The sequence below is a fragment of the Oenanthe melanoleuca genome, chromosome 2, assembly GCF_029582105.1.
Source record: "Oenanthe melanoleuca isolate GR-GAL-2019-014 chromosome 2, OMel1.0, whole genome shotgun sequence".
Lineage (NCBI taxonomy): Eukaryota > Metazoa > Chordata > Aves > Passeriformes > Muscicapidae > Oenanthe > Oenanthe melanoleuca.
In genome coordinates, this window is record NC_079335.1 from 25,024,042 (window position 1) to 25,043,848 (window position 19,807).

The window sequence follows — 19,807 nt, forward strand, 5'->3', positions numbered from 1 at the left end:
CCCAGGTGATGGATAAGGTCAAGGAGATTCAGCCTGTATATTCCTAGGGACTGGAAAAGCATGTTCACTAACTAGTTAAATTTTTTTATAGGTTAGAGTGTAAAATCAAAACTGTCACTTAGACCATTATGTTCTTCACACTCTCTTGTGATCACTTTTCAAGTACATTTTCTGTGATTATAAGTAAAGAACCCTGTTGCTTTTAGAGTGACAGCTGGAAATTCATTCCAGCTCAGAATATAAGGTTTTCTGCACTTTAAATGCAGCAATAGAGGGGCACTGTAAAGCATGTAACTCTGTAAGTCATTTCCACCCAGACTTTTTCCTCTTTTATGGAAGTAACTGCATTGAACAAAAATATACACAAGCTGAATCCACATGCTCTTAGTATAAAACCAGAAATTAATATTTTGTCTTCTTGTTCTTCTACTGAACTTCCAGCCACCCTGTTTGCTAAAATGCCTTACTGAATGTACAAGCATGCCCATCATCCTTTACAAACTCTAGTGCAGGGTTTTCTTGACATTTAGTATTATAATTCTGGATGTATGCCCTGCCTGCGTTTGCATCATAAGCAAAGACTGCATACAAAATCAAATGCTCACATTCAGATACAGGTAACAGCAAGAAAGCAGGTTATGCTGGAGACATTTATCTGCAATTTCCCTGCTGTACAGGGTCCCCCAGGATTTTTTTATTCTTCTATTGGCTACCAAAGATATCTGTCATTTTCTTAGGCTGATTTGTTGGATTGCCCAGACCATATTTTTTCTACCATTGTGTTTTGCAAGTGCATACTTGCAGTACTTAAATATATGTTCTTTATTTTGAGATGTTTGTTTATTTCCAATCACCCTTTAACCTTTACAACCTACATGTATTCTCGTTTTATGAACGGTTGCAGATTTCCCAGCAGGGGAATAGAACTCCACTGGAGCACGTTGTATGTATAAGCGTTGTAAAGAAACAAACCCTTTCTGCACCTTGACATTTTTGACACCAGAGCAAAAGCGACCTGCTACGAAACTATCGAGCCTCGGCGAGGCTCCGGAGAAAACACACCTCTAAATGGAGCCCTTACTGCATATCCAGGCTGTTTCTTTCTTTGTAGCAATGGCTCAACATCCAAGCTCAAGCCATCCCAGAGCGGGTCGGGGGCTCCAGGCAGGTGAGCCCCGCTGACCCGAGCGGAGCTGTGGCGGAGCCCGGGCCCTCGGCTCAAAGCCCGGCCGCTGCCTGGGAGAGGCTCGTCTCGCTGCTGGAGAGGGGAAAATCGGGGTGTTTGCGGTACAAAGTCCGCACGTAGGAGAGGGAGAGTCGCCGACACGTCAAGGGAGCGCGAGAGTAACAGTACAGCGAGCGATGCTCGAGCCCCGCGCTCCCCTGACAGAAAACGACCCTCTCTCCAGCAGGGCCGCTCCGAACGCCGCGGGTCACGGCTCGCGGGAAGGCGGGCGGCGGGGCCGATGGGGTGCGCGAACGGGAGAGGCTGCGGCGGGGCCCCGCGGGGCACACCCGCCCGGCGGCGCTCCGGGCCGGGCTGGGGCGGGCCGGGAGGCGGAGCCCTGGCGCCGCCGCCGAGCCCCGCAGCGGGGCCGGGCGCTGCTGCCGCCGGAGCCTCGCCTGGCCTCCTCCCTCCCGCGCTTGCCACATCGGCACCGCCGCTCCGAGAAGGCGCTTCCCGGAGCGGGGCGGGAGCCCAGCGCGGGGAGATGGAGCCCCGGTGCCGCCGCCGCCGCTCGCCGGGACTCGCGCTCCGCCAGGGCCGCCGCTGCCACCGCCGGGACGGAGAGAGCGGCCCCGCCGCCGTCTAACGCCGCAGCCCCGGCGGCGCGGCCGAGGCGGGAGGCGGCGCGGAGGCCGCCGCGGCCCCTCCGCCCGCCGGGCGGCGGCGAAGCGCGGCCCCCTCCTCCCGGCCCTCCCCGCCGCCGCTTCCCCGCCCCCGCCCGGCCCTCGGCCGGGCTCGGCAGCCGGGCCATGGCGGGGCGATGAGGGAACGGCCGCCCCTGCCCGCAGGCTGCGTGGGGAGGCGGCGAGCGAAGGGGCTGCGCTCGGCGGCGCCGGAGCCGGGCGGCGGCGCGGGGGGATGCGGGGCGCGGGGGCCGCGGCGCTGCAGCTCCTCTCCCGGGCCGTGAAGCAGGCGGCGGCGCAGGGCGCCCGGCAGGACCTGGGCCGCTGGCTGTCCCGAGCCGCCGGGACGGCGGCGGGAGGCGGCGGCAGCGGGGACACCGTCGGCTTCGTCCCGGCGGAGGCGGCGGGGGCCGGCGGGCTGCTGCTGGGGCCCTGCGCGGAGCAGGACGGGCTGCCGCCCGCGGAGCTGCTGCTCTGCCAGCTGCCCGAGCCGGGCGGCGGCGGGCACGGGCTGGCCGAGGCCCGGGGCTGGCGCTGCTCCTGCTGCCTGCTGGGCACCTGCTGGTACAAGAGCTGCCTCAGCCTGTGCGTGCTGGCCGCCGTCTGCTTCGCCTCGCTGGCCCTGGTGCGCCAGTACCTGCGGGACCTGCTGCTCTGGGCCGAGAGCCTGGACAGCCTGGCCGGCGTGCTGCTCTTCACCGTGGGCTTCATCGCCGTGTCCTTCCCGTGCGGCTGGGGCTACATCCTGCTCAACGTGGCCGCCGGCTACCTCTACGGCTTCGTGCTGGGCATGGGGCTGATGGTGTTCGGCGTCCTCGTCGGCACCTTGGTCGCCCACGTGGCCTGCAAGCGGCTGCTGGCCCGCTGGGCGCGGGCCAGGATCCAGGGCAGCGGGACGCTCAGTGCCATCGTCCGTGTCGTGGAGGGCGGCAGCGGCCTCAGGGTGGTGTGTCTGTCGCGGCTGACGCTGATCCCCTTCGGGGTGCAGAACGCCGTCTTCGCGGTGAGTCCCTGCCTGGGCTGTGCGGCCGAGGAAGGCGAGGGCTGGAAGGATGTCTGGGCATAGTGGCTGCTCTTACTGCTAGAGGTTGCCTCCTTTCCTGGGAACAAACCCTGGTTTCTCTCTCTTTTAACAACAGTAAAAACAGCCCTGTCTGCTGCTCTTCTGTGCATGCAGAGGGTCAGCAGGCAGATTTTTGAGATGCCTTGCTCACTGGCGTTGTGCTCTCTTGCCTTTCAAGACTGTATTCTGGTGTTAGAATCACCAAGGTGGTGCATTGCAAAATCTGTGGAGAGCTCAGCAGTTATAAGTGTCTGTGCTTTTAAAGTGATCCACTTTAGAACTGGCAAGACTTGAGGAAAACTCTTGCCAGATCTTCATAAACTGCTTAATATAAGTAATCATATTGGAAAGAAGAAGTGGACAGATTAAAATTCTTTCTCGGTGTGGCTGGTGTTTGTACCGTGCATCTGGCAAATCCATACAGGATGTTAAGTCCATGCACACAAGACAGGTTGCAGGTTTTGGGCAGAGTAGGATGTAGCCTCAGACCTGAAAAGGGTCTGTAGTCTAGAGTGCCACCGAAAGTTACTTTAAACTTGAGTCTGGAAAAGGATTAGTCTTGCTTTTCTTTGTACTTTCAGGTGAAGATTGGTACATTCATTTGGTCTTTTTGATCATCTTAAAGGAAAAAGTAAAGAAGAACATGGAGGGTGGTTTTTTTGAGTATTGTCATGCTGCTGATGACAATTTCAGACCCTCTGTGTTTCCCGAGTACTTTGTCTGAAGGATCTGGTTTTGGCTGTGTTATGACTCAGTTGTATCTAATAACTTGGTGAAATCAAAACAAAGTGAACTGGATTCTGAAATACTTTAAAGGGTACCATTAATTTGTATGTTCTTTAACATAAGTGACTGTCTAAACAGATGTTTTGGTCTGCCACTTTGATATAGCCCACCTTCCTTTCCCTGTCTGCAGTCTTGATCCTGGAGCCTTCTGAATCACTTGCTCAATTTTGACAGAATCATCTGGCTGCAGTTAGTAGGTCACTGAATACCAAATTTGTTTTTTAAGTAAAATTTAATCCAAGTGCAATTTTGGGATGTAACATCCACACCAAATATTTTAAATTGCTGCATATAAAATTGTGTGTACTGGAGTATTAATCTCCAGAGCTGTAATCTTTATCCATAAGAGTTGTAATTTCTTTTTAAGCAAGTCCTTTAACCATTTCCTTGTTGAGAATGAGAAACTGAACAGCTGAACCTCTGCTGTTCTATTTTGTTAACATATATTACTGCAGGACTGAAGAGGCTTAAACCTGTCCAGCTGGGAGCAGAGTCCCTCCTGGAGCCCAAGGTCCCGTGTAGCAGATGAAGCTTCTGCTGTGGTGTGACCCTCCTAAAGTGGGGAGAGCTGTTGTGCTGGGTTGTTCTCAGCTTAGGGGTGTCACTTGCAGTAGTCAGCAGATGATATAGAGTAGTATTGAATTTGAAAAGTAGGCCAGAGAATTACCAAGTTAAAATGATTTCCTTCCTGGCATAACCCTTCTGTTGGAAACACAATTCAGCAGAGTATTTGGGCCAGTTCAATATTGAAATGATGCTGTAAATCACTGTGGTTTGTGCTCTCCGTATTCTGCAGGCTAAATAATTTTCTTTCCAAGTGGATGGTTTCAGTGTTAAAATAATAGATAGGAAATGAGATGAAACCACATGCTTGAGTTATGCCAAGTAACTTGGATGTTTTTTGCTAATTTTAGTTTCATTATGTTTATTACTCCTGATTTACTGCTTTATAGCATAAATAAAATAAAGCACAGTGTATACTCAGTTTTTCACTGAGAACATTTGATATGAGCTACTAGATCACTGAAAAGTGATGCATGCAAATCTAGGAATTCAAGACAGTTTCTCATTTTGAGTCAAGTTTAAATTACATTAAAAAATAGTTTTCTACCTACACAGACCAAGCTGTCATTTCCTTGAAATCTCACTTATTTGAAAACTAAAATTTGTTTTAAGTTTAAAATGCATTTCCCCATGCTAGCAACTTCAGCAATGAATTTGAAAAGGATTAATTTTTAAACAATAGTTAACTTAAGAAAAAGTAAACATCTTTAATTTTCCAGTGGTCTGGTCTACGCATGTTTTCTATGTGGATATTTTTAAGTAAACTGGAGATACTGAGATTAATGAGAGAGAAGGAAGGAAGTGACACATGAGGTTCAGGGGAGGCATAACCTTGATGTGTGCAGGGTCATCTGCAGGGCTGGGATTAAATGATTTCTACAAGCACTTGTTTGGTGGCATGTGCCATCTGCTGAGGGCTTTTGGGAGGTTGACTTGTAGGGGGTGTAGAAAAAGATGGAAGAGCTTCTTAGGATTTCATTAGTGAGGGAACCATATCAATTCAAACAGCACCCAAAGAAAATCAGCATAAATTCCTTACTGTCTCACCAGCCAGACATTAAGGTCTTGCTGCTTAAAAGGTCGTTCTGCTGACAGTAGAGGGGTGAGGTAATGCATTTGCTTGTCTCTCTGGAATATAGCACTTGCTAACTGAAAGCATGTTTGTATTTCTCTTTTGAGTGAGTTTTTCTTAATTGTCACTCCTGATGCCAGAGTGGCCTGGGCTGCTGGGTGGGTGGATAGCTCTTACTGATGTGTTTGCCCACGCACAGCTCTCTCACCTTGGCAACTCTGAAGTGTTTTGAAGGCAGGTCTGTAAGGAGGCCTGGTATGCAGGTTATCATCTTCCCACGAGTTTGCTCTTGGAGTGAGACTTGTGCAAACTGGTTATTTGTAGTGCCAGATGTATGTTAGATGGGATTTCATACTCCCCCCCCTGCCCCCCGCCCCTCTTTGAGGGGAATATTACCTGAAAGAAATAATCTGATTAAAAAAATTGAGTATTCAAGTGTGCACCTCTGGGTTTAGAAAGGCATGCAGTGAAGTCAGAGTTGAAGAAATGATACCTACTTTGCAAAAACATGCACACTGTTTCCTCTGCTCGTTGGAAAGTTGGCTGCTGTTTGGTTTTTTGTATTTACTGGGATTTTTTTGAGGGAGTAGTGCTGGCTTTTTTTGGGGGTAGGGAAGGGCTGCTTCTGGGGGATTTTGTTTTGGGCTTTTTTTTTTTTTTTTTCTGAGGAAAAAGCACCAGTGTTATCCTTTGCCCTTGGTCAGTAAGCCTGCCTGTTCTGAAACTGGGGTTTGTAAACTGAGGGAAGGGAAATAGTTCTGCAATCCCTAAAGGTGTGAGAGCCCCCAGTAAAGTCCTGACAGAAGCATTTGTTCTTTGACAGTACTGACCCAAAGGTGTCAGCTGCAAAGATTGCACAAAAGTTCCATGGGACAAAGCCTGTCCAAGACTTAATGGGGGAGTTTCTAGCTATTGTTACCAGTGTAATTAGGTAGTTCTTAATTGTATTTGAATACAGTTTAAAAGCATTGCTATATGGCCTATAACAGTTGCGTCCATGCTTGGCTTGGGATTTCAGGGTTAAATTTTGCTGGCTTGAGCTTTCACCAGAAACAGAGCCCTGGTAGGCTCTGTTAGGCAGCCTAGCCATGCAGATACCGTTCTGGCAGATTCATAAAACAGGTAAAGTTCCTAAAAAGAAAAGTATGGAAAGCTGTAAGTTTTATTGACAGTTTCTCAAGTTTCTTAGGCAGGGATGCTGTTCACTTCCTGTGCTTTCTGGGGAAAGGGATGTAAGTGTAGCTCTAAACCTAGAGTTTAGTTAAAAGAGCATCTCAAAAATTTTTTCACCCTCTCCTTAGCTTTCATTGCAGTGGGAAGCACAAGCTACAATTCAGTGTATCCACTGGGGCAACCTCCCCTTCATTTGGAAACAAGCTCTCTCATGACTTGGAAGGTGCAGTTTCAGGACATATCCAGGTGTGCAGATATGTTTCTCTGCAACTGAAATGTCTTTAATGCATCTGCAGAAATGAGAGAAGTGCCAGGAGTGTTAAAGCAATCTTTGGAAGTTTCCCAGCTCCATTAGATGTAATGGTAGTGTCCTACTTAGCAAATCTTGCTTCTGCATTAGTATTTCAGAAACTTTTAATAGCAGCTCCTTCATTCCCTTGGCAATATGGGAAGTTTTGGACTGTGCATTCTTATTACATGGCCCAGATTACAACAATGCTTAAAAAAGTCTTTTGAAAGTATTGGTCAGATGTGAAGTTCTGACATAATTATGTAATCCTTTTTCATTATAAATCTAAATTAATCTTGTCTAGAGAAGGAAATATTTGTGGTGCTGGTATATATTTCAGTCTGTGGGAAGCATAATATGCAGTGTGAAGTTTGGAAATGGCTTATTGGATCTTGTTCCAGTGAATTATTCTTAATCTTTATGCTTCATTGCATTCTGCTCCTCCATTGCCCTTCCTCCCAAAAACTTTCCACTGATGGTGCTTAGAGCTCTGAGAATTCAGCACTGTGACTTTCACAGTAACTAAAGTTTATTTTAAGAATAGCATGATGAAATGAGTAACATTGCTGCTATTCTTTGGTTTTCAACATTGTACAAAACTGGCAAGGTCAATAATTTCCATGTAGGCTCTCAGTGTTGCGGCTGTTCTTAATTAGATCTCTGTTATTATCAACTGAATTGTGTGGAAAATTTATTGGGCTGCTTGATTTCAAAATCATCGTTTTCATAATAATTTTTAACCCAGTTTCCTCTTGTTTTCTTTTTTCTTGTGTAAATATTTTTTTGATCACATGATGTTTGTCTTTAATATTTCCTGATGGCTGCTGATACTAATTTAGCTGGTACTGTGTACTTTGTTCTCATGTAAGCTCATACGTCCCCCTATTGATGCAGAACAGAAACATCACAGCAAAGAAAAGAAAATATTGAAATATTATTGCTGTTTTCTTCAGAGAAATGAATAAAACCTATAGCTGTGTGTACTATTTTGGTCACTAACTAAAGTGAGATGCAAAATACCTTTGATAGATAATGGTACTCTTATCAGTTTAGATATAGATGGATATTGCTCATAGGGATCACTGAAAGACATTCGTATCTTAATAAACTTGTAAGTTGCCCAGCACAAATTGTATCTGCTATTTTGTTACCTGGATCATATTTAATACAGTGACATTTTGAACAATTACCTCTGGCATTACGTGCCATACACATAAAATGCAAAACAGATTTTTGCCCTAGACCTTCTCATTCGATAAGTAATTTCTTCTCACAAGTAAATTCTCATAAATCCAAGGGCTCCATTCACCAGGTAAAAATAAGTATCTTCAGTGAATGCTGTAATTGCACCTGTAGTTAATGACTATAGCACATAATGTAAGGTGAAATGAAACCAAACCTAGTAACTTTAAAAGGGCCAGATGAAAACTAGGTACATACTGTTTTGTTCTATTATCTTCCCCCTGTGCGTGAAGCAAAGTTTCAGTGAGGGAATGTAGAATTCTTTCATAGTTTTGCTAGGATGGTTGTGGGAAGTGGTAGTCTGGTTGTTTGTACACATAGATGTGCTGGAGCTGCTTTTGATTTCTTAATCTTCTTTTTTACTCAGATTACAGATTTATCACTACCCAATTACCTGATGGCTTCGTCGCTTGGGCTGCTGCCTACTCAGCTCCTGAACTCGTACTTGGGCACTACGTTGCGCACCATGGAGGATGTGATTGCAGAACAAAGCGTTAGTGGCTATTTTGTATTCGGTTTACAGGTCAGTTAAAATCAGCTTTCATAGACCTTTGGTAATGATACTCCATCATTTCTGTTGATACTCTGATTTCTCTTGACTGCTAGATACCCAGAAAAATGGGTCCCCAGTGTACTGATTTCTTTGGATTTTGTTTTATGCTCTGAGAAAAGTGTAACTCTCTCACACCTCACTATAACACAAAGCAGAATTTACACAGCATTCTCTTTTTTTTGACACAGTTTTTGGTAAGTTGTTGCAGCAAACCTCTTGTTAGGGGTAGAAATGAGTCAAGACACAGACTATCATTCAACAACATGAAAAGGGTTCTGGTTTATTGTTCTTTACAGATTAGCCATCCTGACTGACTACAGCAAGCTCCTGCTGTAGGGTCCAGCTGCAGACTCTGACTGTCTGTTTTCTGCTGGACTACGACTGCAAATACTGGTTTGCAGACTCTGAACACAGCCTTTCACCAGCTCAACTATGACTGTAGGTTCCAGCAGCAGGCTCTGACTCCATCAGATCCAGACTGACCTCACAGCAGATCTTTTACAGCAGCAACTTTCTTTCTTATTTCATTCTTCTTTGTGTCTCTCTGAATTGGTCCTTCTTCCTTAGTCCTCCTCAAGGTCCTCTTCCTCCAGACCCTCTGCTTCTAAGATATTCCTGGCCAGTTAACCACCCCTTTTATCACACTTATCTTTATTAGTCACAGCTGTGACCCATTAAAGGCAAGGCTATTCCTCTTCTTTGGCAATTAGTACAACTGTGACTTATCAGGGGCGAGGTTGCTTGCTATCTCTTCTACACCTTCAGTCAGCTTTCTTCTCTTGCTGTCCTAGGGTGACTTTATGATGCATGAATCCTCAGTTGTCTGTGCTGTTTGTGTTGGATGTTGAGTTCTGCACCTTTATTCCCCAAGAATGAAGGGGGGAAGAAGAAGTGTGCGGTTCATTTTCAGTGACTGCACTTTCTTCCCCCACATCATTCTCCTGGACTGTGTTGTCTGCAGTGGACAGTGGGAGAGAGCTCTCCTTCACTTTTTAGTTAGGTTTTTTTTTAGCTAGTTGAAGCAGAGAAGTTCCCCAGATTGTGGCTTTTCTTTCTCTTGGAGCTGATCAACCCTGCTCTAGACTGAAAACCCAGAAAAACACTTGCCTTGTAGGGTAATCTCCTGCTGAATTTTAGACTTGTCAAATCACGCCTACACAAAAGCTTATGTGTGTGTAGACCCAGCACCTGTGCACTGTTCACTCTTAGTGCTCAGCATACCCATTTTCCATAGACATTCAGGATTAAAAATGCTGTAGAGTACTATTTTTGTAATGCCTAAATCAGAATATCCTAATTTTAGAAGTGAGTAAATTAATGAGAAGCCTATCAAGTACCTTTACATGACCTTAGCTCTTGAAATAATTTATCACTAAATTTTGGGTGTAAGCCTTAAGTGTGAGACCGTTATGAGCATACAGTATGGGTATTTCAGAATTATATTATATATTAAAACCTCCTCTGGCAGTGACAGTACTTGAAGCTGTGTTTGACGAGCAAATACCGTGGTTTGCAGAATTTTAGTAGGTACTGCAGTAATTTCTGTTCCTTGGTTTTTACAGCCATAAAGCTGATATTTAACAGTGCTAACATAGAAAACTAAGTCTAGGACCATTTTAAACATACCTTCCCCCCTTTCCCCAAAATTGGTGTGCTCTTAAATAGAACATAGAATTTATAGCTTTCACAAAACATGGTTATGAGTATTAAAAATGCCTTTATAAGTGTGGCATAGTCTTGATAGGTCAAAGAGAAAATAAATGGTTTTTTTATCAGCTATAATATGACTGTTATTTTAGTCATGAAATGTTATTTCCAGAGTAGTAGTTTTTAGTCGTCTTTTGCTTTTTTCCCCTCCATTTATATATATATGTATTTTTAATTGACTTTGACTTTCCTTTGCAGATTATATAGGTTGTAAAGTAAGTGTTGCTCAGGTAAGTGGTAGCTGGATAACCTGAATGTTTTAAAAGGAGTACTAATCTTCTTGAAACCAGTTCTTGGAAACGTGACTGAGTAACTAAAAGGGAGGCCTTTAGTGGAGAAATTATTTGCATTCTCCCACTGTCTCTCAGACATCTGCTGAGTGCTTTGCCTGGATGAGCTTTGATGGGACTTTGATTTAGTAAATAGCTTTGAAAATCCTTCACATTTCATGGTTGTCTATGTATATATATTTCTTTTTAATTATTTATCTAGGGAGCTAGGTTACTGGTAGTAATATTTCTAAACCAAATCAAATTTAAATATTTGGACAAGTTTCTAGAATAGAAATTTTCCTGTCTATTCAAAAATTAGTGTCTATAGTATCATTGTGAATCTTATATTGGCCAGCTTTTGAAATGTGTAACATAAACTGGTGAGGAAAGTCATTTTCACCATAAGAGTAGTTGAGCACTGGAGCAGAGTGCCCAGAGAAATGGTGAAATCTCTATCCTTTTACAGTTTTCAAGACCTGACTAGACTAAAGTTCTGAGCAACCTGTTTGGTCTTACAGCCAGCCCTGCTCTGAGCAGCTGGTTGGGCTGGAGAGTGCCAGGGTGCCTTCCAGTTGCAGTTGTCCTGTGCTCTTACTTGTCAGTTGTCTTACTCAGTGATATTCTAGCACCGCCTGCCATGGTAACAGGTGTTTTAAGCAGTAGTCCTCAAGGTTAAAGAAAACACAGCCCTACAGTTAGTAACAAGTTCAGGTTTTAGACTCGGAACTCTAGATTCTGTTGGAAGTAATAGAACTTCTTTACCTTTTTGAAAGGAAGCTGCAGTTTCCAGCTGGCTAATGTTCTTTCAAAAAGGCAGAGGAACTTGCTTCTTTCAAAGGGACTCTCACTATGAGACACTTTGATTTTTATTTGAAGATTTTATATTTTTTTTTTCTTTTTTTTTTTTCCTATGGAGGATCTCAGGTAGAAACTTGACTTGTGTTTTACTGAAGAGAGAAGGTGAAAGGATTGCTTTATAACAAGTGTATGAATTTCAACAGAAAGAAAGAAACTTGTCTTTTCAATTTATATAAGTATTTTAAGTTCTACTTAATGTCTGTGTTCTGATATGCTGGCTACATTGTTAGCATATGTAGTTTTAGAGCTACCCAGGGGCTAAGTTCATCTCCCTTCCAGTGTCTTGCCTGTGAAGCTTTGAGTCAACAGATGCTTTCATAAATCTTTGCATTGACACCTTTTTGTTTCATTCACATCAGTTGTTTTGTCTTCATTCCCCCAGCCTATGCAGCCTCCAACACTGTTGTTTTATTTGCAGATTGTCATAAGCATAGGACTCTCGTTTTATGTCGTTCACCGGGCTCAAGTGGAACTCAATGCAGCTATTGTAGCGTGTGAAATGGAAATGAAGACATCGCTTGTTAAAGACACTCAGCCGAGCATCAATGGCTCAACCACATACTGCAACAAGAGGACAGTAGCATTCTCTGGAGGGAGTGTCAATATTGTGTGATTTCAAGTATTAATGACTAAGAAAGGTTTTGTGAACCTCAGATAGAAATATCTTGAACCTTGCCTAGAAATATCTATGGACAATTGAAATAGATTTAAAAAAATTACAAGTGATTACAGGTTGTACTGTGGCACAAACCAACCGACTAGCTCTTTAATTGCACATGGGGTGACTTCTAGCAAGACAAGGAAGATGGCAAAGTAACTTAAGATGTAAATGCAAATTTGGCTACACCTTTGGTCATTTTTTATGCCTGTCATGGCCTGTAGTCTGCACTTTAGTTATTTTTTCCTTTGCTCCTATAAACTGAGAAATGCTTCTATATACAAAAAAGTAGCACAGAGGTAAATATTTTTCTGCTTAGCATTATTTATAAGGCTAAATAATTATATACAGTAGAATTTTATTACTGATGAAGGTGAATGAGAAAGTATGCAATTCAACGTATGTTATTCTTGAATGTGCTTTTGCTTTGGAATTGCTTCCAGAACTTGGAGTGTATTATTTAGCTAATGATGGGACCATTTGGCTTTTTCTTCATTTTTGATTTAAAAAAAAAATAGAACCCTATATAAAGTTTTGGTTGAATGTATTTTTCTAAGTCATTACAAATGTTGCAGAGCCATGCAAATGTATTTACACAAGCTTAAATCCTACATTGTGGGACTGAAGTGCTCTTAAATTACATTTTAAGTTACACTGTGTAATATGCAAAGTACAAGGGAAAATGCAGATGTCAGATTGCAATGACTGTTTGAATGACACTTAATTGGTTTTGCCACCTAGGTGATTGTAACAAAGGGCTGTTCCACGTTAGTCCTATATATGATATTTTTAATTGTTAAAAGGATGAAGTTTTTCAGCTCACATGACTGCATGTGGTAAGGCTTCTGGAGCAGGGAGCTAAGACTCTGCTCTAAAGAGAATGATGGGATATTAGCAGTACTAATTTTACAAGAAGGTGGCCTTTATTTTGTAAGTGAATCCCCTCTCCCTTTAAAAAGCTTTAAAAATTCACTTTGGTTGGCACATCTTTTGTACTAGTTTTACATTTTTTAAAAGACACAATCTATTACAAATTTCATCAGAGTGAAGAAAACTAGAGGTTCTCCTTGGAAAAAGAAATAATCCAGTAATGGAGAGGACAGCAATGTCTCTGAGACTCAGGAATTCTGACTCCATTTTTGCAAGACAACACTGTATTGGATACTGCTCCTTTTACGCCTGCTGTGGACTGTTTTTCACTGCATTGAAATAGACTGGATAATCTGACGGTAGCTTTTGTGTGTGTCTAAAAGAAAAACAACAATAATGCCTGAACAAAATGTTCTTATGTGTGAGTTTCATGTAGATATACATACCAGTGTTCAATGGCTCAAACACACGCAAGTCATCTGATTCAAAAATAATGTAAAGTATGGCTTCTTTTGTAGTTATTTTGTGCGAGTTTTTAAGGATGCTTTCAGTCTTCAAAATTTTGTGTTATTTTCTAACAGTACCACTGCCTCCCTTTTGTAAGATTGGTTGTAGGGTCTGAGCATTTTTGTCTTCTTGAGAATGGTGGGTCTTAAAGGCCATTGGGAAGCAGAGATGTGAGAGCCTCTGACAGCCTTACTGAGAGGATGTGCGGCACGCGCGTAACCGAACATCTGCGCCTTCCTTCGTAGTGGGAGTTCCATTTTATTCCTTAAATATGTATCCTTTGCAGGCTGGTGTTCTTGGGTCCTGTGACTTAAGAACTGAACTAATTCAGTTGAAGCAACAAAGTTCAGATTGTCTCCTTTCTGTTTTTTGGGGGTTTGTTTTTTTTATTTTTTTGGTTGGGGATTTTTTGTTTTGTTTTGTTTTGTTTTGGGCTTAGTTTTGATTGGTTAGTTGGTTTTTGAAAAGGCAATCTGTATATACCTGGAAGTGTTCATTTACACATCTCTGCCTCTGACAGCTCCTGTGTGAAAACAAGAGAGCCAGATAACTTTTTGATGGCGTTATTTGTCATCATAGTATAATTGAGTAATTGAGTCCTTTCTTAACTGAAGAAGTTTTTTTTTGTTTGTTTCTTGTAAAGAACAGTCCTTCAGTGAACTGATCTGAACTTTGCTCCATCTTGCCAAATGAACAATAGTGTTTTGAAGAGGGTATCTCTTTCTTTGCATTTTTTAACTAACTTAAGGTTGCGTTGATTATTTGAAACATTTCCCAAATATGTATTTTGAAGTGCTTTTATTTCCATGACATTTTGTAACCAGAGTAACTTCACTATGTGAACACTTTTGTAGTATGGAATTAGTTCTTAAGACTTTTGCATTTTGCTTGATACTTGTAATATTTGTGTACAAGTTAATGGGAAATGTGCATTAAAAGGAACTTTTCTGTACCATGCCAATCATAATTTTATACAATAAATTCACTTAAATTTCTTTAAAGGAATATGTATTAAATGTTTAAGTTGCTGTGACATAGTTGTAAAGAAGGTGCAGTGGAGTCTCATCTTTATGCAGCCGTACAAAGATAATTGTCTGCACCAATGGAGAAAAATGTTAGAATTTAAGGATGAATTCCATGGGTGGGGAGTTACTGACAAGGGAAATAGACTTGATTTTTACTTTTGTTTAATGAAATACATGCTTAATTCTATTAGGTACTTCAAAGGTTTGGTATTTGCAGCTGCCTTTTTGATATGAGGATAAGCATACATGTGTTAATGAGAAACATGCTGCAAAACTGCCAGAGGATTGATATTTCTGAACATAGCAGTAGTAAAAGTGATGTAATTATTGCATTGATTGATGTAATTATTGTATTGTATCAATGTATTGTATCAATTATTTTTTTAAGATAGGCTCCCTACCTAGTCTAGTTAAAACCCACAAAGGTATGAACCTAGTTTAAACAATATGTGGCAAGTCACCTTCAAGAATATTTGAGTTGTCATGATGTTGACATTTCTACATTTTGTATATGAAAGATACTTAAAGGGCAGGTCATTAAGAAAAAATTTCAACTGCATGGCATCGGTTTTCCTTCTGCCTTGTGGTAAGTGCAACTGTGCAGTATATTTGTCAAAATTTAACTTTAGACTAAGCATCTCAGAGAAAATTTTTTTTTTGGTTTTTTTTTTTTTTTTTTTTGTTTTTGTTTTTGTTTTTGTTTTTGTTTTTTCGTCCCAGAGCTTTATTTACTATTTTCATACTGATTTTTGCACAAGCATTGATGATGTCAAGTTTGAAGAATTGAAAAAATGGGACTGGATTTTGCCTGGCTGATAACTAGAGTCCTCAGTTGTCTTGCAAATAATCTAGGATACAATGCGTAGGATGAAATATCATTCCCATTCACACTGTGGTCATTTTTAATGGCACAAGTAAAGAGCTTGGATAGCTCTCTGACTTTCTTTGAGGCTTTGTCACAATAATTCAAAGTTGGTACTAGTCCTGTCTGCATAAGTGATGGTTTGGGCATGAGGGGATAGGAATCGATTGCAGAAGGGGAGCTGATGCAAATTCTGGCTCTGCTGTGCAAAGCAGCTTGTCTCTGTCCTCTCCAGTCCTGGAGAATTAGTGATGTGCCTGGCAGCACAGGGGTAATGAATCTTAACAAATTCTCTCTTCATGGACTTTAGCATTTGTCTTGCACTACCCTGTTGTATTGATTTTTAATTTATATTAATTTATTAGTGATAAGTAGCAAGAGGCTGAGTTGGCAGTGTCAATCCTGTCCCTTTCCTACTGCAATATATTATCCTGGTGTATTGCTTAACTTAAAATTACATTTTAATGGAGTCCTAAGTTCATTAGTGTAAGTTAAATCCTCCTTGCTAGCCAAGTGACTAATGCGTAGTTGGTTGGCTCCAGATTCTGGATTCATTTGGGAAATGAGCTGGGACAGATTTGCTGTTGTGAGAGTGAAAAGTCGTCGAACTTCCCTTCTAATTATTTAGAACTCCAGATGCATTGTTAAAGAAATTAGCAGAACAGGCTTAATGTACTGGGGGTTTTGCTTTGTTTTAGAACAAAAGTCATTAGTGAAAGGGTTTGTTCTGCCTGATCCTGAAACTTTAATATTAGGTATCATCCTTTTTGGGCGACAGTGTTTCCACATAAGCTTATGTCAGTCAAGGTAATTAAGTTCTGGCTTTGGTGAAGGGGATGTAAATCTTGGATCAACCAGTCAGTGTGACAAGTCTCTTTCCATCATTCAGTCTCCAGCCCGGCACAGTTTGGCATTGGTGACTGCAGTGCATTGCTTCTATCCCTCCTCTGCAGGAGGGGGAATTTAGAGAACTGCAGGTTGTTCAGGCTAGAGGGAAGAAATAATCATCTGAGCACAGCAGACACAGTTTGAAGACTTAACCATAATGTTGCCAGGCCTTTGAATACACCTAAGTGCCTTGGTTTTGTAATTGCCAAATCCTTTGGCAGCTTCTGCTTTCCAGGGCAGGGCAGCTGCATAGCCTCACCTAGGGGCCAGTCAGCATTTTCTCTTCTAGAGAATTCTAGCATGCTTTGATTTTTAGACCTCTTCTAAAATAACCTCCTGCTGACTTTTCTGTAAATTAGAATGGTTTAGTTTGTCCCAATAACAGGGTAAGATCACCTGGGATACAAATCTGTGTACCAAGTGGTGTTTGTGCCTGTGTGAGCTCCCTTTGCTGAATGTGAGCTGTTTCCCTCTTTTCCCTGTAAGCTGCAACTGTTTCCCTCTAAGTCTGTGGGTGGTGGCTGGGAGGAAGGATGGAAAGGCCTGTGGTGATGAACTATTCTAATAACAAATTTTCACTGTGCTGTAGAAACTTGATTGCTTAAGATCTCAAATATTCTCCATTTAATGTGAGAAATGGTAGGTGGTGAGGGGAATAGACTAATGAATTCTCTGATTTTTGTGAGGGAGTAACAATTTGCTTGGATAGATGATGAAGTACCCAGATGATAGAGGGTTGTTTTTTCAGTTGGATTTTTGGAGGTGGTACGACTGGAGGTAAATAACACGGAAATGGCAACAGTATGAAGCTTTAAACCTTGACTTTTCATGACTGTTTCAGATGTCTTTTACAGCTATGGGGGATAGTGCCTCAGAAGAAGCTGGAGTTTGGGGTTTTCTTTGAGCTGAACACTCAAAAGAGTGTTTCTCAGATTCTGGAGAGTTGCTAGATGCACATCTCTGCCTCCAGGGCCTGCTTTTTTAACTTGAGCTAGAGACGTCCAAACAAGAAGCAATGGCTCGATCTCATCAAAAGTGGAACATTTATTGCTGCCTGCCCTTTTGATGTCTTATGCAGCAGCAGCACATGGCAGATGGTTTGCCTGCCTGAAAGGCTTGCTTTTTGCCTTGCTCTGCTTTGCCTGGCACAGGTGGTGGCTGGGGGAGGAAGAGCTGTGCACTTGCCATTTGCTTTTCCACCAGCTGGGGAGGCAGGGATTGCTGAGCTGAAGCCAGAGGTTGCTCTGTGTCTTTCATCCCCAAGCCACTATGAGCAGCTTCCTTTCCCTGTGATCTTAAAAAAAAAAAAAGAAATTACAAAACCAAATCAAAATAAATGATAATTGTAAAAGCCCCAAAACAGTGCCAAGAAAGCTTCAGAACTGGTAAAATTCATACCAGTAAATTAATATTCTATATATTCTCCCATGAATGTAATTTGAGGTACAAAGTTATGTTTTTTTCTGTTCAGACAGCTCCAGTAATCTCTTCTACTCTCAGCAGCTCCTGCATGAGGTTCTCCAGCCAGTGAACTAGTGAGGGACCAGTGCTGTGGTAGCTGTGCAGGGATTTCCTTGCAGCTGACATTGGACAGAATCACTGATTTCCAACCATTCTCATATGGTGCTGAATTTTAGAGTTTCAGAGCTGTGGAAACCATAGCCATATGCACATGTGCAGCTCCAAGGTCATATAGATTGGTGCCTTACAAGCATTTTGTGTTGCATTTGTGTTGTGTTTAGTGGGGAGGCTGCAATGGTTGTATCATGATGTGTGTCTTTCCAGGTTTTAGCCAGAGCACAGTTGATTTTTGTGCAGTGAGTTGAAATTCATTTCTCTGACTGCAGCATGCCTCTTTCCCCCTGCCCCCACGGCAGCCACAGCAGTTTATCAGATGTTGTTATCAGATGGTTATCATTTGGTTTGCAGGCAAATAGAGGACTCTGCTATGTGTACATGCTGGTCCATTATTGAGCAGATTTTTTTTCACTGGCTGTCTCCTTTTAGCTGAGGAATCTATTTGTCTTTTTTCCATCTACATCGCTCAGTCTAATGACAGACATTCTTTCTTCTTGCAATGGATGCTTCCTTAAATTAAGTTGGCTATGGTAGTGTTCTTTCAAACAAGCTTGGAGGTGGGAAAATGGCACGGTCTGGAGAAATAACTCTGGACTCCTCAGACCCCTGGCATTTGCGATGGAGAAAAGTCTTACAGTAATGAGTTTAAAAATGTTTCAATAAATAAGCTGTTTGAGAATTTAAAATTTGGAGGAGGAAGGGGAAAAGTTGCAATTAGTGCAAAGAATATTAGTATACTTAGCAGGAGGTAAAAACCATGGCAGCTATAATTAGAGGACTTTATTCTCTTCTTTTTAGTGAGTCATTCCATAAAGAATGGATTAAATGCATTTTTAAAATCCTTTTTACTTGCCAAAACCTGAATAGGAAAAGGAGAGGGAGGCACAGAAGAATATATTAACAATGCAGAAAATGCAAACTTGTAAAGATCACTGAATATTAACCTTGAGACAAGGCAGAAATTTACTTTTTTAAGTGGCAGGTATGTTGGTACAAATCTATTTTCCTCATTATATCTGCTCTAATAGTAAAGGTAAAGGAAAGGTGGTAGGCATGTAGTGAAGCATGGGTATATTCATACCACATGAATTATATTCTCTTGGAGAAAAGTCCTTGAGTATTCAGTTTTTGGAGTTATGTGTAGAGCAGAAGTATCTGGTGTTCCCTTTCTATGCTCCATGCTGTGTAGGAGCCACTTCAGTGTCTGAGAATTGGCCAAACGTGTAGTTGTGATAACGTGGCATAAACCTGAGCAAATAGTTTCTCCCCCTTAGCAGCAGCTCTAACCAGCTTAGAACTTGGTAAAGGAAAGCTGGGAGATGCACCTGCACTTTCTGATAATGGAGATTATTGTTCTTAATTATATCTACAATGCTTGAAGTACCTCTGATGGAAGCCCTTTACAGGTCTAGTGTGCGTTACATTTGCCTAAATAAGAGATGAGTTTTCTCCTAAAAAAAGAAAAACAAACCACCTCTTATTTTCCCCTATATTTAAGAATTAACATATCCAAGCTGGGAACTTCTGCCTCGAACAAATGAGATCATTTTGCCAGTTGAAGCTCCAGAAGAGCAGTTTGTCTCCAAGTTTGAGCATTATAAAGTAATGAAGATTGGAAAGGATGTCTAGTCTAGCCCTTGCTGAGGTCATATCCAGTTACATCTGCTCTCCTGAAAGCAATATCTGATTGAAGCTTAGCTATCTCCAAGGGTGGAGGATCCAGAGACCTGAGTGATCTGTTCCAATCTTTGGCCAACCTTATGGTGAAAGAATTTTTCCTTGCACTTGGTTGGAATTTCTTGTGTTGCAGTTTGTGTCTGTCACTTCAGTTATTGAACAGCCTGGGAAGATTCTGGCTCTGTCCTCTCTTCCTGCCCAGTATGTAGTCAAAGACAGCAGCTGAATGGAAGCTGGGGGCTACAACTCCCTCAGAGGCACTTCTGCTGTGCAAGAGCCCAGCAGGAACAAGCAGGAGATGCTGGTGGGAGG

At 42.3% G+C, this 19,807-nt stretch overlaps 1 protein-coding gene and 1 pseudogene across 1 annotated transcript; both read left to right on the top strand.

Annotated features, from left to right (window-relative positions):
• Positions 1–1,466: 1,466 nt before the first annotated feature.
• LOC130248765 (uncharacterized) lies at positions 1,467–1,992 on the top strand (annotated as a pseudogene).
• On the top strand, positions 1,631–14,460 carry TMEM64 (transmembrane protein 64). The gene is made up of 3 exons (XM_056484949.1): positions 1,631–2,854; positions 8,408–8,563; positions 11,849–14,460. Exons 1-3 carry the CDS (start codon positions 2,087–2,089, stop codon positions 12,041–12,043), a joined length of 1,119 nt encoding a protein of 372 aa, XP_056340924.1. The 5' UTR covers positions 1,631–2,086; the 3' UTR covers positions 12,044–14,460.
• The last annotated feature ends 5,347 nt before the right edge of the window (positions 14,461–19,807 follow it).

Excerpts from the sequence above, each read along its gene's own strand:
- TMEM64 (XM_056484949.1), top strand. The coding sequence starts at position 2,087 with ATGCGGGGCGCGGGGGCCGCGGCGCTGCAGCTCCTCTCCCGGGCCGTG. Across the intron at positions 2,855-8,407 it reads TGCAGAACGCCGTCTTCGCG|ATTACAGATTTATCACTACC; the intron begins GTGAGTCCCTGC and ends TTTTTTACTCAG. Across the intron at positions 8,564-11,848 it reads ATTTTGTATTCGGTTTACAG|ATTGTCATAAGCATAGGACT; the intron begins GTCAGTTAAAAT and ends TTTTATTTGCAG.